The following is a 16,671-nucleotide window of genomic DNA, read 5'->3' as shown; positions in this document are numbered from 1 at the left end:
TTAAATTCCATGAACTGTGGTATAGACTTCAAAATGCCAAAATTATAAAAACAGAGACCAGGGCTGGTTTCTGTACCATAAGTCTGTGCAGCAGGTATGTTAAAAGGTAAATGTTTAGTCTGCAGGGGTTTTCATGGTACTTAAGCAATTGATGTTGTCCATCTTTCATTAGCTTACTAAAAGAAAGCGAAGGAAACTTTTATCGTACTTGCTCCCCACCCCCGCCACCACTGTCCACTGCCCCACCCCCAACAAGGAAAGACCATTCACTCCTTGTCTTCCGCCCGGGGAAAGTTTACCATTTTATTTGGATTTTCTCCCCCTTTGACTCAAGAAACTCCAGTGTCTACCTCACAGATTTTCTTTCCATCTCTGCGCAAATTTTTACAAGGCAGATGGAAGGCAAATAAAAGCTTTTCCTTGGATTTAACTGTCTGCTGTGTCCACCCGCCTCTCTCCTCATTTCTTCAAAGTGAAGGCGCCTGTAACCTGACCCATGTCAGCTGACCAGAAGGTCCTCTTTTTCCCTAGCCATCCTCTCTTAACCCATGGGCTCTCCAAACAAAAGCAAGGCTGCCTTTGCGTAAAAGAACTTTTATTCACCCGTCCTGTCTGCTTTCTTTAGGATGCAGGGTACAGAAACCCAAAACACTAACGTTTCAACTCTGTTGTAAGTTTGGAAGGATACTTTCTGATGATTAAGATCAAAACAGAAGGAAATACCTTGTTTTAAACTGTATTAGATTTGTAGCTAGTGACGAGTCCATGTTTGTGTAATTCTTATATGCCTCAAATGGAATAATTGTCATTTTTTTTTTTCGCTTTCTAGAGCAGGTGTGTTGGAAAAACAATTCAGGGTAGAATACTAAGGGTTGCCTCTATGTACTCCTTGTCCAGGCTGATGTCCCAAAGCAGCTGTCCCAAAACTGTCCCAAAATCTCCCTTGTCAGCAGGGACACGGTGAATTAGAAAGTAAAGGCAGGTGTCCCAAGTTAAAGCAAGTCAGCGCCTGCCTTCTGTCTGGGTCCCGGGTGTTTGTCCATGCCCCACCTTCAGCGAGCCCCTCCCTCCTTTGTCTTCAGCACCTCCAGTGTGTGTGTGTGCCCATCCACTCATGCTGTGCATCTTCCTGAAGGTGACGGTCCTGGCTTTGATGACGGTCGAGCTCTTCGGAATGATGGGCCTCATTGGAATCAAGCTGAGTGCTGTGCCTGTGGTCATCCTGATCGCTTCCGTTGGCATCGGAGTGGAGTTCACCGTTCACGTTGCTCTGGTATGGTGGACCTCTTCACTGAGAACTTTATGAAGAGGCAGCGTGTTTCCTCTCGCTCTCGTAGTCTCCCAAGTTGGAAACCTTTCCATTTTCTCCAGTGTCAAGGAACACACATAATGACATGTCCTAGTGAAGAGGCTTCAGAGCACAGGCAGTCCTGTGCTGGGACAGGCTGAAATCTAGGCGGTGTCCTTCCCCACTGGGAAGGAGGGAGGCCCACTAAGGAGAAGGGCACGGAAGGTGAAAGAATACTGGGCCAGGTCAGCGTGGGCCAGGAAGGATTCTGCTTATTTGGTGCCCTTAGTGTCAGGTCCATAAGTTGTCACCTTGGTTCCTAAGTTCCATGCTGTGAGTGTGTGTGTGTGTGTGTGTGTGTGTGTGTGTGTGTGTGTGCGCGCATGCACACGCACACACACACGAATATACATGGGTAAAGTGAGACCACACTCATAGGCCTGGCAGGGATGGCATGACTGAGGGTGAGGCAGGTCAGCAGCCAAGGAGATACCCTGGGGCCGATAAGGCAGAAGAACTCCTTCTCCCAGCTAAGCCCACCCAGTTCCTTCAACCTCCCGGCCTCCAAATTCATGAAAGCAGAAAGCAAGAGAACTGGGGTTGTTCTCAGTGGCATTTCTCCCCACTCTCTCATTCTGTGCCTAGTCCCGTGAATGGTTTGTTGGAGGAAGTTAAACGTCAGGGTCTTTAATCCAAGAGGCAAACCAATTGTGTATATTTCTCAGAAAATGATTCAAAAGCCTCCTAGCAGTGTGTGAGTTCTGTGCACACTCACACTTATTACACCCTCATCCTTGGGGTTATTGACAGGTGCTCGATAAATAGTTGCTGACTGAGTAAATACTCATGTTTGGAATGCCCTACCTAGGAAACCTAGCATTGAGCTTGGGTCAAAGTCCTTTTGGCCTTGCTTTCTCAGTCACTAGCATTGATTTTCTTTGGGCTCAACACGTGGCATATGCATGCGTATATGTGTGCACATCTGCACATATGCTGTGTCTTGTACCTTCTTAGTTTCTCCACAGGAGTCTTTCAGGGCCACTTTTATGCACTTTGGAGACTGTAAACTTTTGTGTTTCAAAAAAAAATGTTTTGTTGAGGTTGTCCTGTTTTTCCTCAGTGTATAAGGAACAGCTGATAATACAGAAGCAATATTCTCTAAATTTGGAGCCTACCCAAATTTTTTTCCTCCATTGATCTGAGAGGAGGGAGAGGGTATTTTTTTTATGTAATGTTTATTTATTTATTTTTGAGAGAGAGAGAGAGAGAGAGAGAGAGAGACAGACAGTGACAGAGAATGAACAGGGAAGGGGCAGAGAGAGAGAGGGAGACACAGAATCAGAAGCAGGCTCCAGGCTCTGAGCTGTCAGCACAGAGCCTGACACAGGGCTCGAACCCACAAACCATGAGATCATGACCTGAGCTGAAGTCCAATGCTTAACAGACTGAGCCACCCAGGCACCCCTGAGAGGGGATTTTTTTTAAAAAGAAGAGCCCACTAACCTAGAGCTTAGAATGTAAATAATTCTTAGTATCATTTCTTCAAAAAGGAGAAAACCTTGAGAGTTAAGAATCCACCAGTCAGGGGCGCCTGGGTGGCGCAGTCGGTTAAGTGTCCGACTTCAGCCAGGTCACGATCTCGCGGTCCGTGAGTTCGAGCCCCGCGTCGGGCTCTGGGCTGATGGCTCAGAGCCTGGAGCCTGTTTCCGATTCTGTGTCTCCCTCTCCCTCTGCCCCTCCCCCGTTCATGCTCTGTCTCTCTCTGTCCCCAAAATAAATAAACGTTGAAAAAAAAAATTTAAAAAAAAAAAAAAAAAAAAGAATCCACCAGTCATTTTATTCTGATGTGAATGAAAATCACCTTTTTAAAAAAACTTTGGTAGTTAGCAATGCAAATAAGAGCATTCTAGAACAGGTTGTTACAGTCAAAATGAAAACTGCAGCCTTCAAACTGTTGTGGCGCCCTGGGCCTCACATGTGAGGTAGTGTGAACATAAATGTCCATACCGGTGCTGGGTAAACAATTGAGGAATGCTTCTACCGGTTGTATAGATTTAATTGCAAGAATTTAAGGACTCTCAAGACACAACTCAGCTTTGCGAGCAGTAATCCCCCGCTCAGTGCTGGTAGCCCACACTTTCATTGAGACACTCTCTACACTCAGGATATGGTGTTCCTACCTGATCCTGTATGTGAAGATCTATTTAAATAAAGCAGGCAGTTACTGCTCTTCCAAGGTGTGTAAAATGATGGAATAAGGTTGGTGAGGAGCAGTCTTCAGGGAATCAGTGGTTCCTGTCAGTTAGCTATTCCCACAGCCTAAGTTGTACATGAGATGATAAAACCCTGCTTGACCCCTGTGGCCTCATGGCCCAAGTATGGCACAAAATAACATGGTTCCAAACCATCTTGTTGCTTTTCTCCCAAAAGAAGAAAGGTAATTGTGTTGACCCTAAAGTCAACCCCACTCTGAAAGAGCAGATACACTTTAGAGAAAGTATGGACACTCATAGCACATTTTTGTAAACGTTTCTTTCTCCATCTGCTGAGAAGAACAACCTTAGTGTTCTTCCACAGGCTACCCAAGGGATGGGAATGCCCCCAGTGTGTTATAGACCTTGATTTATTTTTTTAATTTTTTTTTAACGTTTATTTATTTTTGAGACAGAGACAGAGCATGAACGGGGGAGGGGCAGAGAGAGAGGGAGACACAGAATCGGAAGCAGGCTCCAGGCTCTGAGCCGTCAGCACGGAGCCCGACGCGGGGCTCGAACTCACGGACTGCAAGATCGTGACCTGAGCTGAAGTCGGACGCTTAACCAACTGAGCCACCCAGGCGCCCCTAGACCTCGATTTTTAAGGGGCTGTGACCTGCAGTGTGCCCGAGCTGTCTCATCTCGGCATGTCCCAGGGCAGCCCTTAACTTTCAGGCAAAGAAAGGACTTGTGCCAGCCTCAGTCCTCTCTGTTGGGGCCCCGCTGAAAGGCCAGGCAGGGTATAACAGTAACTGACTCACGTTAAAATGGTCCTGGGTCACACTGTCAAGCCAATAGTCTGATTGGTGTCAACAGCATTCTTGACCTAGCAGAGCTTTAGGAAGGTAAAGGAGGTGGGGATATAACCACATGGAGTTAAAATAAACTTGAATTTCTTTTTTTTTTAATCTTTTTAATGTCTATTCATTTTTGAGAGAGAGAGAGAGAGAGAGAGAGAGTATGAGTGGGTGAGGGGCAGAGAGAGAGAGGGAGACACAGAACTTGAAGAAGGCTCCAGGCTCTGAGCTGACAGCACAGAGCCCGACACGGGGCTCAAACCCACGAACCGCGAGATCATGACCTGAGTTGCAGTCAGATGCTCAACCGACTGAGCCACACAGGCGCCCCAAAATAGGCTTGAATTTCAAGTCCTGTATGTTTCTTGTGATACTTCCATGGTGTTTAGAGAACACAACAACAGAAATGCCACGTCATCCACGAGGAAATACGTACTTAGCACCCAGTTGCATGCAACCCTCAACTAAGCCTACTCGGAAGTAAGATCTTGACCTGCCACAAAATCAGAAAGAATGCTGTCATTCTCACATCACAGCTCTCCCATGTGAATGCTGTGTGCTCATTCAGGTTGGGGGCGGGGGGGAACCCAAGGGGAGTAGCAGTGAATAAAGGGACATTTTGCTTCTTTTTGTATAGTTTTGGTTTGGTTTTTAATTTAAAGTAAATATGCTTTCTGTCTTTTTTTTGTCATTGTTCAAGATTTGCGTCAATATCAAATATGATGCAGTATCATGAACAGGTCATTTTAGCGTAAGCCTAGATTTAGGTACCTGAGCAGCCCGGATTAAATAGCCCAGGAGCTAAATAGGAAGCTGTGAGGAGGTCCGTACAGGTCCATACAGACCAATTAAAACAGCTTGTATGTAGCATGTTGGACCAAGCTGACCATGGACCAGGCCCAGTCCGGGCATCTGCTCACCCCACGTCTTCTCCTTGCACAGGCCTTCCTAACGGCCATTGGTGATAAGAACTGCAGGGCCGTGCTTGCCCTGGAGCACATGTTTGCACCTGTCCTGGACGGCGCTGTCTCCACTCTGCTGGGAGTGCTCATGCTGGCAGGATCTGAGTTTGATTTCATTGTCAGGTAAGCAGAAAGGGAGAGAATCCTTATTTTTAAGAATTGTTACCACTGTTAGGATCTCTGTTGCTTACTTCCTTGTGTGTCCGGTAGACAGCAGCATGTCTTCATTGTGACTCTACTCTCCTTCCCCCTAGACTAATGGAGGTATAACTGACAAATCAGAATCGTAGTGTCTAAGGTATACAGCATGATGTTTTGATATGCCAACCAGTACATTGTGAAATGATTACCACAGTCTGTGACTCCACTTTCTCTTGCGTTTATTAACTCAGAGATATGCTGAGAGGTATAAGGAAAAGGTCTTTTTTAGAGGCCTTTTAGGGAACATCTTGGGGAGAAGAGATGGAGAGTCTGTGGCCAGCAGCAAAGACAGCTCCACAGCTTGAAACCAGAGGGCCACCCAGCACCCCAGCGTTGACCTGGGTTCCCCTCAACTGCCCAATTTTGACCTTGACTTCTCTTCCGAAACTATAGAAAACTTAAAAATACCTGAAATTGTCACCTACATTTTATTCTTTCAGGAAGCAAAGGTGGAATGCCCAGATTTCACATTCAAGTTCTCACTAAGATTTAGGGAGTCTTGGGTATGTGACTCTGGTGCCATGTGTTTGAAATCCAGGCCTAGTTTGGATACTTCTCCTTGGAACCCAAGGCAGGCAGTTTCTGGTAGACTTATGAAGAATGCGAGTTTGTGAGGTAGAAAAGGAGGGCCAAGCTTTCCTTCTGAAAAAAACTTGACAACTGCAGGGAAAGACCATTGTCTTGTCTGAAGAGCCTCCACAGCATCGTAAAGTAGCTACTCTTGGATGTGACAGTGCTGCTCTGTGGAGGGACAAGGCCAGAATCATCAATAAGTGAAAGGCCAGAATTAGAACCGTGGTAAAGCAGAACCAAATGTGAGACATGACTGCATTGTTTGGGATGCTTCAAATAATCTGGAGAGAGAATAGAAAAAGGCTTTCTTGGTGTGCATGCCTGTAATAGGTCTTTGATTTTCAAGTAAAAAGAAGAGGGTTTAAAGTTTCAGCCCAAGTTCCCTTATTACAGAAAAAAGATCTATCCATTGGTCTGTGGCATACCCCATAACCCGTTGGGCAGTTCGGCAACAGAGAGTTAGCCTTCCTTGAAGGAGTGCCGGAGTTTACTGTGTGTAGTTTAGTACAGGGTAAATGAAGAGGTAAAATAGCTCTTGCATCGTGGACCAGTCCTTCTCACACCACAGAGCGCTTATGAATCATCCAAGGCTCTCTGCAAATGCAGGTCGGATTGCACTGGGTGCAGGGAGCGTGTAGAGTGGGATTGGCATTTCCAGCCAGCTCCCAGGTGATAACCCAGGCTGCCAGTCTTCTCTGCACACACTGTTAATCACCTAACAAGCCAATTAGTACATTCTTGTTTGCCAATACCAGGTAGATAGATGTATGCCTAAATTAGATCAAGGTTTTGGCCTGAGTTTTATTTTCAGCTCTTAACTTCACTTTGGCTTTTCCTTTATTTCCTTAGCACACACATATTCAGCCATTAGTAGATGTTTCTTTATGGTATAAAACCCCTGTGTCAAGCAGAGTTTCTTCTGTGTTTTTCCTCACTTGACACAATGCAGTTACAAGCACCTCAGTGCCATTTTACACAACGAATAATGTGGACCCCGACGGCCTCCATGTAGCTTACAGTCTCTGGGGGGAGAGAGAGTTCATGGCACTTCAGAACCATGGGAAACACTGAGTGTGATGGGGTCTCAGAGGATCTAACTCAGCCCTGTGGGGACACTAAGTGAGACACAGAGGGGAAACGTAGCCAGAATTAGAGCAACCAGCTGGGAACCACGATGGAGGGCAGAATCCCAGCTCTCATCCAACCCATAGCTTCCTGTTCTCTCCCAGAGATATCAGGGTTCTTGTTTCAAGCACTTAAAAGGGCTTCCCATTTTCTAGAACTGGATGGATTAACCTGATAAAGCCCTCACTGAGGTCAACTAAATGAGCAGACATTGTATACGCTAAGCCGTCAGAAATCTAATTGGTCTGTTTATTCTACAGTTAGATGGATGGGATGCAAATGTCTTAATGCCTGCTGCTGATATATGCTTCAGCCTAAAGTTCCAGCAGTTTACATTAGAGCAAGACATTGGCGGCTTGGTTTTTACTAATGCAGTTCAGAAGTTTCTAGTGTTTACAATAGCTGCAAGGTATTTGTGTTTTTATAGGGAATCTCTCTCCTTTCATCTAATGTCGAAACATATATAGTCATGGCAAAGTTTGGTGCCTGTTCTGTTTTATGATCAAGAGGACCCTTAACAGATAGATATCTTGCCCTCCCTCTTCCCAGAACATCCTGAGCTCTCCGCCCCCCACCGCAGCCCCTCCTTGCAGCAAAATCACCCTACACTCAGTTCCAGAAATGCACGTTTGCGTGGAGCCCACTCCCTCCAGCTGTGTGGAGTGTCCTCCAGCAGCTCTCCCGGGCTGACAGGTTTACCTTGGTATTCATGAAGGATCCCAGACCTTAGCCCTCAATGGTGGGAAAGCAGGGCCACTTGCGCACTCTCCCCTTCTTCATGGTGCTGCGGCCTTTATGTTTGAATTGGCTGACGCAAAACAAGAGTATTCAGAGATGCTAAATTGTTCAACAAAAGCTTGGCCCGCAGAGCAGCCCCCTCATTGTGGACCGCCCTCCCCCGCACAGAATGGGCAGCATTTTCTCTGCAGAAAGCTGGTTCTTGTGTTCTAAAAAGGTTGCAATTGGAGCTGTTTGGTAAAACTGGAACTCACAGAATTCTAGGCAGAAAGTTGTGATTAATGAAAGCCCAGGGAAAGCCTTACCTGATACGCTAGAGACTTAATTAGAGATTCTGCTCTAAGATGCTGAAGCATTTCACAGTGGATTAGCTGCCTGCAGAAGTGGGCTGCTTTTCCTCCTGAGCTAAATTGTTTAAATTCTACACCCTTCACTTCATTTGTTTGCTTCTGCTGGGTTTTCACGGACGGGGCCCCTCTGCATTGTATTTGTGCTTCCAATCTGCTCAGCCATTCAGCTCACATTCCATATTTTTGTGTTTGTGTAACACATTCATAAATAACATTACATGCCAGGAGATTTCAGCAAATTAACAAACTAATTTTTCTCTCTTCCCTTCACGAACTAACACTTTGGGTTGTGGAATGTAGTCCTCGAGAGTCACAAGGTAAAAAGAGAAAAAAAACTAATGTCGTGCTGAACCACAGTCTTTTAAACTGTGTGGGTTTTGTTAATTTGGGGTTTTGATGCGCTGTGTAATATTTGGGCATGTGAAGGCTTGCTGCTCTCACTTTTGCCACAGTGAATGTTCCTGTGTCCCTTTTATCTTCAAGGTATTTCTTTGCTGTCCTGGCAATCCTAACAATCCTGGGTGTTCTCAATGGACTGGTTTTGCTTCCAGTCCTGCTGTCCTTCTTTGGACCGTATCCTGAGGTCAGTAATTATGCCGGGCTGTAATGGACAGTCCCCAGGCCACCTGAATGCTGTTTTTCCTTGTGTCACTGTTTGTTTAGATCTTTAGGCAGACCCACATTGCCAATTGTTTACTTTTTCAAAATATTTCAGTAATTATGAAGTTTTTCATAAAAAAACTATGGCTTTTGTCCTCTTCAATTTAATAGTTTGGGAGATGCAGGACTAGTTTTGTTTGGGTTTTTTAAACCAACTGATTGGCGGCCTGAGTCGTGTAGTTTGGTATCAGTGAAGCATTTTCCACTCAAGATGAATATCTGGGCTTGAATCAAAGGAAGAGGGGCACAGCCTGCCTTTCCAAAGTGTAAAAGCAGAGGGCAGCTCTTTTGCTCCAGCTGTCAGGCCTGATGGTCCTCGAGGTGGCAGAGTGGGGGAGGGGATAGCGGGAGAGGCTGGGGCAGTCGGGGGATGGGTGCAGAGACCCCTGAACAAATACTGTGCTTTGCACTTTAACTGTGACCAGCAGGTAAATGGATGATCACACTTTTAACATGGAATCTCCTTCAATAGGTGTCTCCAGCCAATGGGCTGAACCGACTGCCCACCCCTTCCCCTGAGCCGCCCCCCAGCGTGGTCCGGTTTGCCGTGCCCCCTGGTCATGCAAACAATGGGTCCGATTCCTCTGACTCAGAGTACAGTTCTCAGACGACAGTGTCGGGCATCAGCGAAGAGCTTCGGCACTACGAGGCCCAGCAGGGCACCAGGGGCCCTGCCCACCAAGTGATCGTGGAAGCCACAGAAAACCCTGTGTTTGCCCGCTCTACAGTAAGTCACCCTAGAGGCCAGCCCCTGCCTCCTCTATGCAGCAAATCCCAGACAGATAGGATTTAAAAATAAAGTATAGGTTAGGTAGAATCCTATGAAATTGCCAATCTTTGACTCCAACTATAAAAACATGAGTCGCGTGTGGTTCTATCTCATATAGATTGAAAAGGGCAGGGGCCAGTAACAGTAGCTACAAAAAGCATTGGTATGTGTCTTGTTTGGGCTAAGTATAATTTGAGTTTAAGAGCCAGAGGTAAAGCATGCTTTGCTTTTTTTTTTTTTTTTTAAGCCGTATATCATTTTAGAATAATACTTTTTTTTTTTTAATGTAGTGGTATTTTTATTGCCAACAGAATGATTTTTTTTTCCTCTCACTTCTGTTACCTTTAATTGCCCTTGGTACAAAATTATTTCAAGTATTAATGTCCAAGATTTTACCAGAAGGAGCTGGAGGGAGCAGAGAAGCTTAGCCTTCAGTAATTCAGGACAGCCATAAGCAGCCTGGGAGCCCCTTCTCAGAGGCTCTGAGAGCCGCAGCCATGCTCCCTAGGATGTCCTTAGCCCCCCAGGCCTAGAGCACAGCACACAAAACCCGAGGAAGGTTCTAAGGCGCGTGCTGCTCCAACTCAGGGCCTCCCGCTGTCCCTCCAGGAAATGGGTATTCCAGTCCCAGGCCAGAGCAGCCCTTCCATGAAAGAGAGAGAGGCCAACCAAATAACCTAAATTTTCCTCCTCTTACCCCCCGTGACGATGCCTGCTGAGCTGCAGTGTGAATCTGGTTTTGTTCAGCGGGAGCCTAAAAATAGGTACAAGCTGAACGACTTTGAAGTTGGTCACGGTCCTTTTGATTGATGTGGCCACTGTGTTGCTCCATGCTTTGTATAGAGACCCAGAAACCAAATTCCTAACAACCGGACAGAGCAGCACTGCCCCATGGAACTTTCTGCGATGATGGAAACGCTCCCTCTGTGCTTGCCAGTATAGTAGCCACTCACCACATGTGGCTGTTGAGCACTTGAGATGTGGCTAGTGCCACGAAGGGACTGAATTTGGAATTGTTGTTAATTTCAATGCAAATAGGCATATGCTCCTAATGGCTACCGCCCTCAACAGCATAGGTATAGACAGTCCTGCCGACGTGCTGCATTTGCACGAGCCAGAGCCAGATGCTCAGCAGTTCACAAAAGGACAAGCTTGGGATCTGACTGTGCGGCACAGGGTGGAGTGGCAAACCGAGAGGGGGGCAGCCCGGGTGCTCTCCGACCACAGCCCTGCATTTATGGGCAGCAGCTGTATGTGTCTGGCCAGCTGTGCTACAGAAAGCCTAGACATAGGGTCCAAATAAGGCCTCTGCCACGTCGTGGAGGTTCTAAAAGAACAAGTTTTTCTTTTGTGGGTGGAAGGCCCAGTTGGCTCCCGGGGGCCTCTCCCAGCCATTTGTGGGGCTGACTGAGCACTTGGTGAAGAGCTGTGTGTGGGTGGCCGGCGGGAACCGGAGCCAAGAAGGGAAGACTGGGAGCGGCTGGGGGCGATGCCCCGCCTGGGGTTAGCACCCCGCCTGTTTTAACCTGCCCTCGCCCTCTGCAGGTGGTCCATCCCGAAGCGAGACATCACCCACCCTCAAACCCTCGACAGCAGCCCCACCTGGACTCAGAGTCCCTGCCTCCAGGACGGCCAGGCCAGCAGCCCCGGAGAGAACCCCCCAGAGAAGGCTCACGGCCACCCCCCTACAGACCGCGCAGAGACGCTTTTGAAATTTCTACTGACGGGCATTCTGGCCCTAGCAATAGGGACCGTGCGGGCCCCCGGGGAGCCCGTTCTAACAACCCTCGGCACCCAGCATTCACTGCCATGGGCAGCTCTGCGCCCAGCTACTGCCAGCCCATCACCACTGTGACGGCCTCGGCGTCTGTGACTGTTGCCGTGCACCCGCCGCCTGCCCCCGGGCCCGGATCCAGTCGGAACCCCCGAGGGGGTCTCTGCCCAGGCTACGGGGACTACTCTGAGACTGACCACGGGCTGTTTGAGGACCCCCACGTGCCTTTTAACGTCCGGTGCGAGAGGAGGGATTCCAAGGTGGAAGTCATAGAGCTGCAGGACGTGGAATGTGAGGAGAGGCCCCGGGGCAGGAGCTCCAACTGAGGTATGTGCGGCTGGTGGGTGGGCCTCGGCAGCAATGGAGGGGCACCCAGGGGCACGGAGGGCAGAGCTCCCTGGGAGTTCTTTAGGCTGCATCCTTGGGGAGCCCCTGGGCATTGGTATGTCCCACACTGAGCCCCAGTGACCTCTCATCTCCCTGGCAAGGATGCCATGTCCAAGCTTTGCCATCCTCGGGGAACCCATGGAGCCCCAAACTGGGTGTCTCACCTCGCTGCTCACCTGTTGAGGGTTAGTGCAAGTTAACAAAGACGCTAACAGCTGCACCTTTCACCTGGTTTTCAGGCTTTATAAAGCCCCACCACAGGTATGTATGCCACACATACAGCTCGATGCGTCGGTTACACAGTGAACACATCCGTGTCGCCAGGCCCCAGATCAGCCTCTCATACCCTCCACCCAGCACCCCCAGCCTGAGTTCTAATACCACTGAGCAGTTTGCCTACTTCTGTGCTTTCTGAATATACAGACTCGTATACCCATTGCTTAGTTTGACTTCCTTTTTTTTCTTTCAAAGGGTGAGTAAAATCTGAAGCAAAGAGGCCAAAGATTGGAAGCCCCCCCCCAACCCCCCCGAACTGCTTGAAGAGAACTGCTAAGAGTTATACAGATGTGCGCACCGGGAGAGCAGTTCAGTGTTACTGTAACCGACTGTATTATTTTGTGAAATAGTTCTATAAATATTTAAGAGGTGTACACATATGTAATATACGAAGGAACCGATGTAAAGTAGTGCGATCTGGGCTCTCTCCACTCCTACCCCCCGAGTGGGCGGTGGGGAGGCCACAGCGGGGCCCCTCCTGATTTGTACATTGGTCTCTGTGCCACAACCAAGCTTAACTTAGTCTTAAATTTCAGCATATGTTGCTGCTGCTTAAATATTGTATAATTTACCTGTATAATTCTATGCAAATATTGCTTATGAAATAGGATTATTTTGTAAAGGTTTCTGTTTAAAATATTTTAAATTTGCATATCACAACCCTGTGGTAGTATGAAATGTTACTGTTAACTTTCAAACACGCTATGCGTGATAATTTTGTTGTTTAATGAGCAGATATGAAGAAAGTACGTTAACCCCGGTGGCTTCTCCAGGTGTAGTTGGATGCGATTCTGTTTGGCTGTGCGTGTGAACACGTGTGTGGTTTCCCGATGTACTGTACTGTGATTTTTTTTTTCTTTTTTTGTTTCTTTTTACTGTCTGTAACCCTTCGTGGGCTCCGCCCTAGTTAGGCTGGAAGAGTCAGGATATCTTTATTGCTTGGTGCTGGTGGAAAGCTAGCCCTGAATGTCGCCTTATCCCTCTGCCCGACTTGCTTCAGGTACGGGGCGTCTCTTACGATCATTGGCTGCTATCCAGACACTCCTAGTTCATGCCTCGGAGGAGATGGGCTCCGCTGTGTGGGTCATTGTGGTGGACGTTGGAACCTCAGGGTTTAGAGCTAACATCTGTTCATCTTCATTGGTGTTAAAGAGTTCTAGAACGTGCTTAGTGGTGAGCCTCACCTGAGCCATGAATGTTACTCTAGAGTAGGCAGCATCATTGTACCTCTCGTGACACACACACACATACACACACACACACACACACACACACACGCCCACACACCCTCAAACGTTCAAGAGCAGATTGGAAATCTTTTGGAGACAATGATCCTGCTATGAGTGGAAAAACCTGTTGATTCTGGGTCCACAATAAACCTGGAGGTGATGTTTTGAGTTCCTACAATTTAAACTCCCCTCTTCCTAAATTGCACAGTTGGTGGGGCTTTCTAGATCTCTTTGTATCTTCTTTAAAAATAAGTAGTGAGCATCCAGTGTGGTGGTATGGAGTCAGAAGTTCTACAGGATGAGAGCTTCAGAAGGATCCTTCTCAGTGCGTTAATGTTAACATTATGAGTACACGCTTCCTAAATAAACTGTGTCCCTCCTCTCAACCTTATTAGTGTTCTTTCAATGTGACATTGATCGAAGAGCAGGGAGATGTTAATTGCATACACCCCACTGAAGAATGTATATGGAGGCAGATCTGTCAACCAGGCATTATTTTTAAAGATTTGCTTCTGTATCGATTCTGTGGTCTTGCTTTGAGGTTTGGTCTTCCTCAGCTCTTAGCCAGAGACCAGCAACTGTCGGGGAAGCAGTGGATACCCGGACTAAGCTACTGTAGGAGCACAAAAATGGCAGCTTCCATTGTGCCCTCCTGTTTTACACGGAAAATCTCAGTCAAAAGTCAATGGGCTCCCAGTAGTACCGAGCAGTATAGTGACCTCAGACCCTAAAACTTGCCACAAAACTGTAAGATACTAATTGTAAGCCACCTGTGGCCGCCAGGTGTGTGTGTTAATGTGCCAGGGGCCCCGACGGGCCCACGTCTACTGTTTGGTGCCTCTGTCAGCCACACTGTCTGTCCACCTAATAGCCAGCTCTGCTCAGAAAACCTGCGTTCAGGAGAGAGATGATGCAAAATTCTGAGGTCTGCTTCCCTCTGGCTCGTGGCATGCCCTCCTCGCTCCTTTCCTGAGCCCAGCTTGTGTGGCGCATGACAGTTTGCACAGCCCTGCTTTCTGCACAGTGTAGAACTTTCTCCCGTAGTCACATTGGCAAAGGGAGAACTCGGGGGCTGGCAGGCAACTAGAATTTCTCTCTCTCTCTCTCCTCTCTCTCTCTCTCTCTTTAAAATAGTTTTATTTTGTCTGTCTTGTTTGTTCATTTGGATGTTTTAATTTTTTTTAAATCTTTGCTGATATTTATAATTTTGTATCATAAGAATGTTTTCCTACAGTATTTGTCATGCCAGTTTATAACAAAAAATGCAGGGATTTTATTTCTATTGGAAACACTATTACAGCTATGTTTTACTTTTGAACAGAATTTTTATTTGTATAGAGTGCTTACTAATGTTAAATAGTTCAGAGTATATAACATCTTCATTAAAGACTCATGGTAGGTTTTAGTGTAAGGAGTTTAAAGGAAATAAATATTCAAACTGGGTCTCATTGTCTGCCAATTTTGGCAGAAATGGGTTTGTGTCATTTCAATTACAAAGATAAAAGTATGCCATATAATTTATTTATATGAAAATTTATTTTTGTAGTGTACATAGTAGTCATCAAGTCTTTTGACAGAAGTATATTTTTAAAGAATTTATATGTGATGAATCCATGATGTCTGGAACTTTGCTGAGACATGAGTGGGGCACGCTTTTCATTGTAAAGTACAGCAAGGAAAAGAAAATGCTTAACAGTGTTAAGAGAGTGAGATGGAGTAAATATTCATGCAATTGTGAAATGTGTATTAGTTACCATTTGTGACCTAGTGTGGTTCTCATTTTAAACCTTGGAAGGCAAAAATGTACAAACTCTCTAAATATTAATGTTCAAACACTGATAGAAATTCTAACATGAATAAAAAATAATATAACTTGTTGGTTATGTCTTTGTTCATGGAATGTTTTTTATTACAGTGTTTTATGTAGGCAGCACGTCAGGCCATCATAAACTTTGTTGATTTGTCTTAGTAACATTGCTAAAGAATCCTTTCTTGTTCTACCTCATGGAGGCATTGTTGATATATGAAAAGTTCTAGGTTTTTATTTTCTGACACCGAGAAAGTTCCTCAATTACCATTCAAAGGGATCCCCTCCTCATCACTTAACATCTTTGTATGTGATGCCTAATAATTAGAGGGAACATTTATAAAGATAAATTTGATGACTATTAAAATAAATGGAGGTGCGATACTTAAATAGGAGGGCTGACGATACGGGGCTGATTGAACCTGATCTAGAATGTTTTCTTCTGAATGTTTATATAATTACATCCCATCTTTACTAGAGCCATGGAGAAAAATAAGACCAGGAATATCATAGCGATCTGAAAGCAAAGAGCGGTGGGGAAGAACTCAAGACCCAAACTCAAGACTACAAACACATGGTGAGAGGTCGGCAAACTGCAGTCCATGGGCCTCCTCCTGTTTTTGTAAAAATTTATTAGAAGACAGACACACCCATTGACGTACAGATTGTCTGCCTATGGCCTCTTTCCAGCTACAGTAGCAGAGTTGAGTGGTTGTGACACAGTGTACAGCCTACAAAGCCTAAAATAATTTACCGAGTGGCCCTTGGGAAAGAGTTTGCCGATCCATTTTAAGATAGGGTCGTCCTAGGCCGATGATACTCAAGTGGGGCTCATGGATCGGCAGCATTGGAGTGTCTTGGAAGTTTTCTAGAAAAGCAGAACTTTCACTGCCACCCCAGACCTACTGAGTCCTGGGAGTGAGGCCAGGAATTGTGCTTTAACCAGCTGTCCATAGTTCTGATGAACGAGCAGAGGCAATCCCTAAATTCCTTCCAGCTGAATGTGACCATAGTTCTATTATTCGACTCAGGCTACACAACCAATGCGGGCCAGATCTGAAAACAGCATAGACATCCCAACTCCTCTGGGTGGTCTTTCCACAAAAACGCATGTTCATCCCCGGGAAACAGTGGAGGAGACCTGTCAACTGCATTTGTGTCTGGGAGGCCAGAGAGAGGAATTCCTTTTTGGTGCTCTACTACTGCTGTGGGGCAGGACAGACCTCAGTGGAGGGTGTGGGCCTCAGACCCTCATCCGCCCTTCCTGCTGAGAGGGTTACGGGTGACCAACTCTGACTTGGGCAATTCTCTGGAAACCCTGGAGCTTCTTTTTCCTCATCCGTATATAAACTAAAGATAACACATATCCTTTACAGACATCTGAAGGTCAAAAGCTGTGATGGTTGTGATGAGGTCTGGCCCAGAGGGGACAGTAAGAGTCAACTGAAAGAATTGGAACCTCTGTGGACCCTACACTGAA

At 46.4% G+C, this 16,671-nt stretch overlaps 1 protein-coding gene across 6 annotated transcripts in view; it reads left to right on the top strand.

The window, feature by feature from the left end:
• The window catches only part of PTCH1 (patched 1), a 71,813-nt gene extending 56,546 nt beyond the window's left edge, over positions 1 to 15,267 (top strand). For all 6 annotated transcript variants that reach the window (XM_045469996.1, XM_045469993.1, XM_045469994.1 and 3 more), the window contains 6 exons: positions 1,136 to 1,273; positions 5,283 to 5,425; positions 8,773 to 8,872; positions 9,422 to 9,676; positions 11,264 to 11,819; positions 12,351 to 15,267. In XM_045469996.1, the coding sequence (XP_045325952.1) occupies positions 1,136 to 1,273; positions 5,283 to 5,425; positions 8,773 to 8,872; positions 9,422 to 9,676; positions 11,264 to 11,818 (1,191 nt within the window). In that variant the 3' untranslated portion in view covers position 11,819; positions 12,351 to 15,267. The remainder of the gene's footprint in view (positions 1 to 1,135; positions 1,274 to 5,282; positions 5,426 to 8,772; positions 8,873 to 9,421; positions 9,677 to 11,263; positions 11,820 to 12,350) is intronic.
• The last annotated feature ends 1,404 nt before the right edge of the window (positions 15,268 to 16,671 follow it).

The sequence above is a fragment of the Leopardus geoffroyi genome, chromosome D4, assembly GCF_018350155.1.
Source record: "Leopardus geoffroyi isolate Oge1 chromosome D4, O.geoffroyi_Oge1_pat1.0, whole genome shotgun sequence".
In the NCBI taxonomy this organism is placed as follows: domain Eukaryota; kingdom Metazoa; phylum Chordata; class Mammalia; order Carnivora; family Felidae; genus Leopardus; species Leopardus geoffroyi.
Note: the sequence above shows the minus strand (reverse complement) of the source record. Positions and strands in the feature narration are given on the sequence as shown.